Source organism: Centropristis striata, chromosome 20 (assembly GCF_030273125.1).
Source record: "Centropristis striata isolate RG_2023a ecotype Rhode Island chromosome 20, C.striata_1.0, whole genome shotgun sequence".
Classification (NCBI taxonomy): Eukaryota; Metazoa; Chordata; class Actinopteri; order Perciformes; family Serranidae; genus Centropristis; species Centropristis striata.
Window position 1 is genome coordinate 3,635,730 of NC_081536.1, and position 12,500 is coordinate 3,648,229.

At 39.0% G+C, this 12,500-nt stretch overlaps 1 protein-coding gene across 1 annotated transcript in view; it reads left to right on the forward strand.

Annotated features, from left to right (window-relative positions):
* The window catches only part of thada (THADA armadillo repeat containing), a 186,449-nt gene that overhangs the window by 146,578 nt on the left and 27,371 nt on the right, over window positions 1–12,500 (forward strand). Inside the window, exon 33 of the mRNA XM_059358754.1 lies at window positions 7,329–7,453. Coding sequence (XP_059214737.1) covers window positions 7,329–7,453 — 125 coding nt within the window. The remainder of the gene's footprint in view (window positions 1–7,328; window positions 7,454–12,500) is intronic.

The following is a 12,500-nucleotide window of genomic DNA, read 5'->3' on the forward strand; positions in this document are numbered from 1 at the left end:
AAGGGGCTCTGTTGGACTGAGATCTGGTGACTGTGATGTCATAAAGGGATGGTCATGGTCAGAAACAACACACCATCTCCCTCATCATTACACCACCTCCGCTTGTTTACACCAGATTCTGACTTTACTATCTGGATGCTGCAGCAGAATTCCTGACTCATCAGACCAGGCAACGTTTTCCTGATGTTCTGTTATCCTGTTTGGAGAACCCTTGAGAATCAGTTTCCTGTTCTCTGCTGCCAGCAGCAGCACCTGGTGTCTTCTGCTGATGGAGCCCGTCTGACCTGTTGAACGTTCAGAGATGGTCTTCTGCATACCTCAGTAATAAGGAGTCATGGCCAGATATCCTGCTGAATATCTTTGTGGCAGTACGTTTTTATTCTACTGATTTGTAGGGAAACTGAAGTCAACTTTTTTACTTTCTTGGCCCCAGTACACATCTGAGATTATTACTTTATTTTTTAAAATACATAGGCATACATTCTTCACTTTTTTTAAATGAAATGTGAAGTACTTAAGCGCCTATTTAGAATAACTGAGACGTAGCAATGAATTTTTGCCCTTTTGTTCTTTTTTCTTGATAAATATATTTTGCTTTTACTTTTGATATTATTTGTTTTAACAGAAAACGGCCGCTTTTCTGATATATTTTCCTTTTTTTTATTCTCTGTTAGGGCTGGGCGATATATCGAAATATTTTTAAATGTGATATGGAATTAGACCATGTCGCAAATATCTATATACTTCAATTTTTTTTCTTTCTTTATATATAAAGGCTGCCTTTACTAGGGTTTGTCATATTTAGTTATTTTGTAATGTTCAATATTCTTTTTCTCATATAAATATATTTATTTCAGAAAAAGATTGGCCTATTTTATTTCATAGGCTATTTTTATTTAAGATATTTTTTATTTAAAAGTTTAAAAAAAAGTACTCCTGTTATACAATATCTATTTTCACTTAAAAATATCGGGATATATATATATATATATATATATATATATATATATATATATATTTATTTATTTATTTTTTAATATAATTTTTATTAACGAATATACAAAGAAAAGAACAGTGGATTACTTATTAGGAGCCACAATATGAAAACAAAACACAATTCTAGACAACAAAGACTCACATTAGACATAATGTAAACACAAATAACATACAAAGAATAAAATAAAGGACAACCACAACAACAAAAATGAAAACAACGATACACCAGTAGAAAGCCACATGGCGAAAACAGACAAACAAAAGAACAACAACAAAAAAAAAAACAACAACATGCATTTAGCCCAAACAGAAATATAGACACTGGTTAAATACCGGAATATATATCGTATATCAATATTCAGCCTAAAAATATCGGGATATGACTTTTGGTCCTTATCACCCAGCCCTATTCTCTGTAAATCTGTAGAAATATTCACCAGTCTTAATGCTGCTGATGTGTGACCACTGCTTTGGTGGGTAAACCTGCTACAAGAGGGCACATAAAGGTGCACTTTAGTGCTCCAGACAGGAAGTGTGGGTATCAAGGCAGACACATGACATCAAAGGTTTTTGCTGCCAAATATGCGGGTTTGCAGCATGTAGTCTGTTTTTTGTTTCTGTTTCTTAAAAGTTTTGTTTTTACTGAAAGCAACACAGATCACACACTCGGTTCTGTGAGTCAGATCCGATGTTGTCTGCCACTATAATACTCACAAGCATTCAAAAGCCAAAACAGGAAGGAGGAAGCTAGCAGAAGAGACTGTTGCTACCATGGAGTCATGGCTGGAGGAGCAGGTGATGTCATCAGGTCACTTTGCTGGGAATATTTGAGGAAATTTGGGGTTTGGATAAAGTCAGATTTTTTTTTTGAGATTTAAATAAAAGTCATGTAGTAAAAATTTCATCTGGCAGCTTTTCTCTTTGGTCAAATCTCTTTCATGGTTTGGCATGAGTTCTGCTTTGGCCCGCGATGTCAGTAAATACCAGTGAAAGGCAGCAAGGCTTTAAAAAAGGCAGAAAAAATACAGCACTGCTCTGCAAACTGGGTAACTTTTATATTTGTTAACATTTTTGTGAGTGTGTGTGTGTGTGTGTGTGTGTGTGTGTTCATGCAGGGTGGGCGTCACTGTTTATTTGCATGTTACAGCTATGAAAGTCTGTACGCGTCTACGCCTGAGTTGGCATGTTTTCCTGTGACTCTGTATATTTGAGTATGTGGGCAGTCGAGTGTGTTGCAAGACGGGAGCTCATTAAAGCAGGTTGTTAAAGTCAGAAGCAGCAGAGATGGTCAGACCAGCTGTGTTGGAGCAGGCAGTCAAATACCTGGCAGACAGAGAGAAACACACTGGCCTATAGCTGTGATTTCAAACTGTGTTCACTTCTATTATAAAGAGGGAGAGAAATGAATAATGACACTTGCACTGCAAATAAAGAAAAGTTGGGTGAACTCAAAATTTCAAGGCAACAAACTTCGATACAATTTTAAGTTGGACAATTAAACTAAATATTTTAAGTTTTGTTTTTGAGTTTGCTCAACTCTGAATTTCTCTGGCACGATTGTAACGCCAATATGAAATGTCAGCTAATGTTGTGACCACAATGTTGAGTTAGCATTGATACGCTAATGGCTACTCTTGTAGCTGTAACAAGCAGCGCCGCTAGCATCAGTTAGCCGCTAGCATCAGTTAGCCGCTAGCATCAGTTAGCCACTAGCATCAGTTAGCCTCTAGCATCAGTTAGCCGCTAGCATCAGTTAGCCGCTAGCTTTCGCTAATGACCGAATTTCACCGTTTTCCCGCATTTCACAACAAAGAAATAAGAGTTATCAGAACTATTGTCCCTTGTTGTGAACCCCAACTTAAAGATATAAGTAACAACAACTCACCAACTTGTTTTTGAGCAGACAACTGGCTTCCTTTGTTGTGCTAACTTACATTATTGCCCTAAATGTCAATAATTTATATTTCCAAGTTTTACCAACTTAAATCACTGTTTTAGGCCAAAAAATACAAGTTGGCTTTTTTTGCAGTGTGTGACTGATTCAATCTCACTGCAGTTGAGGAGAGCCAATCCACTTCATGTCCACCACAAGTGTAATGGACCGCTGTGTTTATTGGACACAACCTATTGGTGCATGAGTACATTTTGAAATGATTCGCCTCCAACAGTATGAAATATGGACAACTGTGTGTGTACACTCAGTGTTTTCAGGGTTACTAATTATAGGCTTACTCTCTGCATCAATGGAACTGAACCCACAATATTGACATAATATCACATTACAAAGGTGTAAAAAACAGCAAACCTTTTAGAAAACAGTTTCTATTTATACGTCCAACAGACACAGACATAAATCTAAATGAATGCTTATTTTGCTCTGTGTCTCCTCACAAATAATAATCGCTCTCCTTTTGGTCCTGAAAGAAAGATCTGTCTCTTTGCAGCTAAATGCTCCACTTTCCGCTTATTCAACAAGATCTCCAAGCTAAACAACAGAATAGACACCGCCCAGAACAACACATATGAGAATTTGTCGAAATTAGCGTTTCACAGTTCACAGTGCAGCGGAGCGTTCTAAAACAGGTTGTAAAAAAGGCTTCAGTTTTTGTGAGTTTAGGCTACAGGACCATCTGAAAAATGATCTGTTTCATTCTGAAGAGTCAGCTTTTTCAAAACCAACATGGCTCAGTTCAAAATTTTGTTTCAAAACAAAACTTCTCATCATTAGGCCAAAAAAATGTCCTGGTAAGGTGTGATAAAAGACAGTTAAAAAAGTAAATAAATGTACATAAATGCTAGAAGGAAGTAGTTACGAGAGTGACGTGAGCCACGGAAGTTACGTAAAAAACATAAGTTGCGTAAAAAAACGTGAGTTATGTAAAAAGTAATTTACGAACCCCATTCTCCTAGATGACGATCAGCAATTTGTTGGACCCACCCACCTCCTTACTTAAAAAACAACTGACTGCCTCAGCTTCAAATAAGGTTATTGTGAATGGAGTTTGTGGGCCCCAAAACCAAAACAGAGAGCTTGAGTTGGGTTAGTTGGGTGCTGGGTGCTTACTCAAGCGAGCGTAACCAGCTAACCGTAGACATGAAGCTCCACTTCCTCTCCCTGCCTCCCTCTCAACGACTTCTTTTATTCTCTGTCAACATTTATATTCGTTGAGCACTGAAGGCTGGTTACCTCGAAGCACATTTTACTAGATATTCCAGAGTTTGGAGCTTATCTTCTTCCAGTTACGGCTGCGTCTTCTACAATCTCACAACATGATACAGCAGCCACAATTCAATACGTATCACACTTAATGTTGATTCTTAATATTGAGATGAGATGAGATGAGATGAGATTCAACTTTATTGTCATTGAACAGAGTAACAAGTACTAGGACAACGAATTGAGCTCTATTAGGGCTGGGCGATATGGACCAAAAGTCATATCCCGATATATTTAGGCTTAAAATCGATATACGATACATATCACGATATGTATTTATCGTAAAGTGAGAGCAAATGTTCAGTCAAAGTCAAATATGACATGTCACAAGTAGTTTTATTGAACTTTTTATTTTTATTTAAGTGAACTTAAATACTTCATAACAATCAATCAATCAAACTTTATTTATAAAGCACTTTTCATACATATAAATGCAACTCAAAGTGCTTTACAAAACAGGAGAACCTTTTTGAAAATCAAAGCTCCATAAAGTGCACATTTAAATAAAAAAAATATCTTAAATAAAAATAGCCTATGAAATAAAATAGCCAATCTTTTTCCGCAATAAATATATTTATATGAGAAGAGAATAAAAAACATTACAAAAGCACTAAATATGACAAACCCTAGTAAGGGCAGCATTTATATATAAAGAAAGAAAAACAAATTTGAACTATATCGAAATATGCGATATGGTCTAATTCCATATCACATTTAAAAATATATCGATATGTCTTTAATATCGATATATCGCCCAGCCTTAAGCTCTATTCTGTATAACAATGTAAAACACTTCTAATCCCAGAGTTATTAATAAATGTTAATTAAGTATGGTAATATTATAAATGTTCTGTTTAATGTGGATCAGTCTTTGCTGCCACCTATTAGCTCTATTGTGCATTAAACTTTTTGTTTTGTTTTGTTTTTTTCTGTAACCATACGTGCATCAGAATATCACGATATATTGCTTTATGCATTTTTTTATTCACACATCCCTACTTTCAGCTATTGTTTTGTAAGTTTCAGTTTAACTCAAATAACTCGATAACGCTGCAAAGTTAGGCTATTTTTTTACTGTTTCATTGTGATTTACAAAGCGGTCATGTGACCTCTGATGTCATGCTATCTAAAAAAAAAAAAAAAAGCTCTCTGGGTTCCCACAAGTTGATTCTCATTGTGGAGAAATAAAAAGACTTAAGTGAGATGAATAGACTGAGAATTTTCTCTAATTGGACAAAATAATTCTTGATTGGTTTCAATTTTGTGGAGACAAAATGCAGTTAAACAGTTAAATCTCAATAAACAGTCATGGAATAAATTATTAGACCATTGTCTTCTTCAATTTCTTGTTCATTTTAATGTGTAGTATATAGGCAGTAACCAAAATCATTATCAAGAAAACCATGGAAAATGGCTAGATATCAGCTCTAATATTAAACTCTTATGAGCTATTTTTGTTGTTATCAATATATTTGATATTTGATATTTAATATAAGGTTGGGCCCTGAAAAATGGAAAAATGGCTCGTAAATGCTAGCACGCTACATTAGCGGCAATCTTTGTTTTGAACGCACATTCTGCACGTCGTCACTGAGAACAATTGATTTTATGTTGATTTTATGATTTTATGATTTTTTTGTTTTTATTGTATTCATGCATATTTTATTTTGTGCGGGCAGTACATTTTACATTTTATTTTATTTATTTTTATCCCATTTTTAATTTATTTTATCTTATTGCATCTTACTGATCTATTGTTTACTACATCTCTTTGTATTGTGTTATGTATTTATTGTTTGTGCAGCACTTTGGAAACCTTGTGTTTGCTAAAATTGTGCTATATAAATAAAGGGGATTGGATTGGATTGAACAATAGTTTCAGGGCTCAAATTATCAGATCCTTCCACATTACACATAAACTTATGATACATTATTTATTGAATGAACTGAATATTTACCCTTCTTTAAAACTTATTTTAAGTCCAGTGTTCTGTATGGAACTTTTTTCTTAAATCTCATGATTTAATGATTAATATTCTACTTCCTGAACTCCACACCTTCAGTCAGAACAACACCAGGCAGGTAGGAGGTCTACCTCACTACCTCGTCTTTTTACTGCTCACATACACAAATATACAGTCACACACACACACACATATACACACAGATGTTTACACACAGACATTGCATGCGCCCGCTCGCCCTGCTCTCCACCCACACCGATCCTATAAAGCAAGCTTTATTTTAAAGCTCTAATAACAGGTTGGGGCCTTGAAAGAAATAATAATCATCGAGATATGCAGCAGGAATGTCAACATGTGTTCTCGGCTGGATGTGTGTTTTTAACGGGGTCTCACGCGGTGGAAAACTGGCCTTTTTTCCCTCCTCTGACTCGGTCAGCTGCCTCCCTCTCTGGAGGAGTGACCGGGCAAAGTAAACAGCACGGGACGGATGGAGAGAAGAGGAGGGGTGGAGGAAGCAGAAAATCCAGTTTGGGAGGTGAAGCTGCAGCTGAGTGGATGCAAAGTGCTGACAAAAGAGGGAGATAAAGATGAGAGTTTGCATGCATGTGCCTGTGCATCCATATTCATGCATATTTGTGTGTGCAGTGTGTGTGAAAGAGAGAGCGAGGCAGCTGTGTACCCGTGGTTAGGGTGTGCGTAGGGAGGATCTGACCGGTGTGTAAAAATACCCTCGGGGCAAGTTGCCAGCCGCACTGCAGAGAGGACACCAAAGCTGTGTTGATGGATGGCCCTGAGCAACTTCCCTCAACAGTAGCTCTGACTGTGTGTGTGTGTGTGTGGGATGGAGGTGAAAAAGTGACTACATTAACCCATTGAGGCCTGAAACGCGTGTAAAACCTCTGGGCAATTTTAAAATCAGCCCCATAAAACCTGAAGTTTTTCTGGAAATTCAACAGAAGTGTCAACGCTTCTACTAAATAATAGATTTTTCAGCCTCTGTAGCAGATAGAAATGAAATTCAAAAAGTATTTGAGAGCTTATACAAATACTACTAAACGACGTAAACGCTTTCCAGGCTTCAATGGGTTAATATCTTATTTCCTACTCCTCTGACGGTCCCTTTGTCTCTGCCTTGTCCTTCCTCCTATCAGGTCCTCAGCGTGCTGTGTGTGTTGAGCTCCAGCGGGGAGCTCGGGTGGAGGGACGGGGTGAAGGTTTTGTCCCAGGAGGAGGTCCTGCTGCACCTCCTCGCTCTGGCTCAGGATTCTGCTCACAGGTCAGAGAAGACACATAAACATGTTCATGCACAAATAATCTTTAACATCATCCTAAAGTCATCTTAATGTGATCCTCTGCTTCCTCTGTTTGGGCCAAAGGATTAGACAGTTATTTCATTATTCCAGCAGTTTACATACCAGGCAGCGTGTCACTGGAGGACTAGAGGCTGCTCTCACACTTCTGACTCGACTCGAGGAATAGGGTCAAAAAAATATACCTAGCAAGGTGTACCTAATAAAGTGGCAATTGGAAATGTTGTGCATTCAGAGGTGCTCTTCTGCAGACCTTGGTTGTAACAAGTGGTTATTTTAGTTCCTGTTGAACCAGTCTGACCATTCTCCTCTGACCTCTGGCATCAACAAGCATCAAGGCTCTCTGGATATTTTCTCTTTTTGGGACCATTCTCTGTAAACCCTAGAGATGGTTGTTACATCAGCAGTTTATGAAATACTCAGACCAACAACCATGCCATTTAAATCCTTTCTTCTCCATTCTGATGCTCGCTTTGAACCTGAGCAGCTCGTCTTCATCATGTCTACATGCCTAAATGGATATTAGATAGATAGATAGATAGACAGACAGACAGACAGACAGACAGACAGACAGACAGACAGACAGACAGACAGACAGACAGACAGACAGACAGACAGACAGACAGACAGACAGACAGACAGACAGACAGACAGACTTTATTTATCCCAAGCTGGGAAATTACAGTGTAGCAGCAGCATTACACATAGAGACAATGACAACACAATAAAATAAAAAAGAAGAACAACCTAGGCATACTTAAAGCAATAAAATATAAAAATACAATAAAATGTAATGTAAAAATAAAAATAAAGTGTCTAAAGAAGGAGTATGTATTAAGGAGTAGAATAGAATTCCAGTGCAGAATAAATATGAATATACAGTATTAAAAATGTTGGTGCCGTGAAACAATAAGGTGCAATGAACAGTGTGCATAAAAAACACATAAAGTGCATAACGACGGTATGTAATGAACCAGAATATTTGTTATTGTACAGTGTGATGGCATGTGGAAGGAAAGATTTTTTGTATCTGTCCCTATGACAGCGGAGCTATTAGATATTTGTTGAACGTGGTCTACCTGATAAAGTGGCCAGTGAGTGTATTATGCCTTCTTTAGATAGGCAACAGTGTAGAGATGACAGGGGGAGTATAGTGACTACTACCTATTAAAAAAGACGCTAAGAGGCTTAGTGGGCACTTTAATGTGGCGTGTTCCAAGATAATACATCCAGCAAATCCATGTAGACCAGAGATCATCATGCAAAAATGATCTGACAAGCAGTTGTTGTATGATAAAAATGGTAACAACAAAAACAAAGGTAACAGAAAAACTTGTCGGTCCAGAAACACTCCACTACCCTCTCCCTCTTTGTTCTACCTCCCACCATACCACTGAGCTGGTAAATAAGTAGAAACCACGCCCCTGTCCCATCACAGGAAGTGACATAAACCAAACAGTGTCAGCTTAACAAAATAAACAACATAGGCAAAAATACACATTTTGGCTCCTACAGGGAGAGAGTAATATTGAATAACATGCAACAGGAGTCGCGTAAGGAGGACATTGCTGCTAATAATTAATGCCTTAACCACTGGGCCAATGCTGATGCAGACCCAAACAAAAGTAGCAACACGCTTTGAGCAAAAGGAGACCTCTTCCCAACCTGTAGAGCATGACACGCCTACTGATTAAGATTCAGATGTTTCCTTATTAGTCCCACAATGGGGAAGTTCAACCTCTGCATTTAACCCAGCCTTTTTCATACCAGTGAACACACCATGCCACATACCACACCCTTAATCGGTCAGTCCTGGGATTCGAACCAGCGACCTTCCAGTTACAAGCTTGATTCTCTGACCTCTAGAGCAGTAGTTCTCAACCTCTTTGGGTCGCGACCCCCAATTTAACATCCATGTTGTCCGCGACCCCCGCTCACTGAACAGAATCTCACAAGCACAGTTCAGATCACCCAAAAAAGAAACAAAATGACCAAAAAAGACATAAAATTACCAAAAAAAGACACAAAATGACCAAAAAAAGACACAAATTGACCAAAAAAGACACAAAATGACCCCAAAAAGAAACAAAATTACCAAAAAAGACACAAAATTACCAAAAAAAGACATTAAGTGACCAAAAAGACTAAAACACATTAACACATGAACACTTTAACACAATGGAGACAGAGCTGACTTCCAAAATGATTTGGCAACCCCCAGAAATCATCTCGCGACCCCAATTGGGGTCGGGACCCCAAGGTTGAGAACAGCTGCTCTAGAGGAGGCCACGTACTGCACGGTTTAGGTCAAGGTAAATATATTTTTTGGGTTACAGTTGGAAACCAACTTGTCCGATTCCGAAACAAATTATTTTTCATCTAAATTTTTATCATGTGGAAGACTTAGATTCCACCAGTTAAATGGTGGGGAAAATCCTAAAACAAGTGTCTTGGAAATAATAAATAAATAAATAAATAAATAAAAATAATAAATGTTTCTCATTTTTAAGATCATTTTAATTTGGTTGTGTTCAATAAACGTGGATTGTGTTTTGTGGCTCCTGATCTCTGTGCACCATAGCATGCAACAGGCCAGAACCTGTTACTTTAATTCATCTCAAGGTAAATGCTAGAAACAGGAGGCAACTGTTTGGCTCCCAAACGCTTGTTCCCTCCTGAAAACTTTCTGTCAAAACAGTGCCTCAACAATCCCAGAACAGCTTTTAGCTGTGATGGATGGAAGAAACCTGAATGTACTACATGGCAAGATGCAACCACACACTCCTCCTCCTCCTCCTCCTCCTCCTCCTCCTCCTCCTCCTCCTCCTCCTCCTCGTCCATTTCTATGTTTTTTCTGGCTCCCTCCACTTGAGTAAGAGCCCTGTGGCAGGCTGGCTGTCAAGGCTTCATTCAGAGCCAGAGTCCATGGAGGAGGTACACAGGTTCACTGGCTGCACCCTAACCCTGCACCTGGACACACCTGGAGGCTCCTGTCTGTGTGTGTGTGTGTGTGTGTGTGTGTGTGTGTGTGTGTGTGTGTGTGTGTGTGTTTGTCTTCATATAGTTGTGAGGACCAACCCATGGCAGAATACCAACATTGTGAGGACATTTGTAGTTGTGAGGACATTTTTCCCAGTCCTCACAAAGAAAATGCTAGGATAGCCTCTAAAGGCCTTAATTAATCATCTGTATGAATTTCAGGGAAGGTCCTAACAGAGATGGTAAACCCTGAAATGTGTGTTTTGGGCTAGGGGAAGTGGTGGTCCTCACAACTATTAAAGACATGTATGTATGTGTGTGTGTGTGTGTGTGTGTGTGTGTTTGTCTTCATATAGTTGTGAGGACCAACCCATGGCAGAATACCAACATTGTGAGGACATTTGTAGTTGTGAGGACATGTTTTCCAGTACTCACAAAGAAAATGCTAGGATAGCCTCTAAAGGCCTTAATTAATCATCTGTATGAATTTCAGGGAAGGTCCTAACAGAGATGGTAAACCCTGAAATGTGTGTGTTGGGCTAGGGGAAGTGGTGGTCCTCACAACTATTAAAGACATGTATGTATGTGTATGTGTGTGTTTGTCTTCATATAGTTGTGAGGACCAACCCATGGCAGAATACCAACATTGTGAGGACATTTGTAGTTGTGAGGACATTTTTTCTAGTCCTCACAAAGAAAATGCTAGGATAGCCTCTAAAGGCCTTAATTAATCATCTGTATGAATTTCAGGGAAGGTCCTAACAGAGATGGTAAACCCTGAAATGTGTGTGTTGGGCTAGGGGAAGTGGTGGTCCTCACAACTATTAAAGACATGTATGTATGTGTATGTGTGTGTTTGTCTTCATATAGTTGTGAGGACCAACCCATGGCAGAATACCAACATTGTGAGGACATTTGTAGTTGTGAGGACATTTTTTCTAGTCCTCACAAAGAAAATGCTAGGATAGCCTCTAAAGGCCTTAATTAATCATCTGTATGAATTTCAGGGAAGGTCCTAACAGAGATGGTAAACCCTGAAATGTGTGTGTTGGGCTAGGGGAAGTGGTGGTCCTCACAACTACACAAAGACATATATGTGTTTGTGTGTGTGTGTGTGTGTGTGTGTGTGTGTGTTCATGTATCCTTAACTGAATTGTCAACCAGCAACAGAGACTGGTCGTTTTAAAAAAAAAAAAAAAACGTTGATGAAAGCTGATATTTGTGCTCTGGAAGGCCGTCATTAAAGCATTATTTCTGCATTAGATTATTCACACCTGTCAGGCTCAAACCACTGTTTTCCTCAGTTTCTGAGAGACTCTGGCCCTCTCTTACCACAAACTGATTTGGCACATAATGTTCCAGTATTTGTGTGTGTGTCTGTACACTGTAAGCCCTTTGACATGCATTGACAGACACACAAGCCTTCCTTGACAAGCCACCGCTGTACTTTTCTCACCCCGAAGAGAATACAGGCCTGAATAAGGATTGTATTACAAAGGCTTTTAGCCTTGTAAAGCCTTTTCCTGGCCACAATCTCTGGACCCGGGGATCCACTTTCCCTTTGGAGCGGCCCCAGGGTTATGATTAGAGCCGGGGAGGGATGAGATTGGGTTGCTGGCTGCCCTTGTCCGCCGTGTGATTGAATGGCACTCGTGCTATTGTGATCCATAATGTAGTGGTGAGTACCCGCACACTTCTTTTGTGGACTGTAAGTCAATACAGTTGAGTGATGTGTGTGGGGCTGAGGGTGCTGGGGTGTTATGTGTGCATAACGATTTCCACAGAACTACCTGAAGAGTGCAATATTATTTTCAGACCCTCTCACTGCACAAATTAAAGGGCTAGCTCAGCCAAATGGCTAAACAGACCAAACACATACCCACTTACTGTTCTATTCACCTCCTTTTTATTGGAGTGAAGGGGGCTTTTAACTTTTTGGGTCTTCTTTGGTTTGCATGACTTCATCTCCCGCCCGTGTCCAAGAGGGTCTGTGTGGACTGTTTGCAAGCACCCCCAAAAAAAATGGCCGTGCAC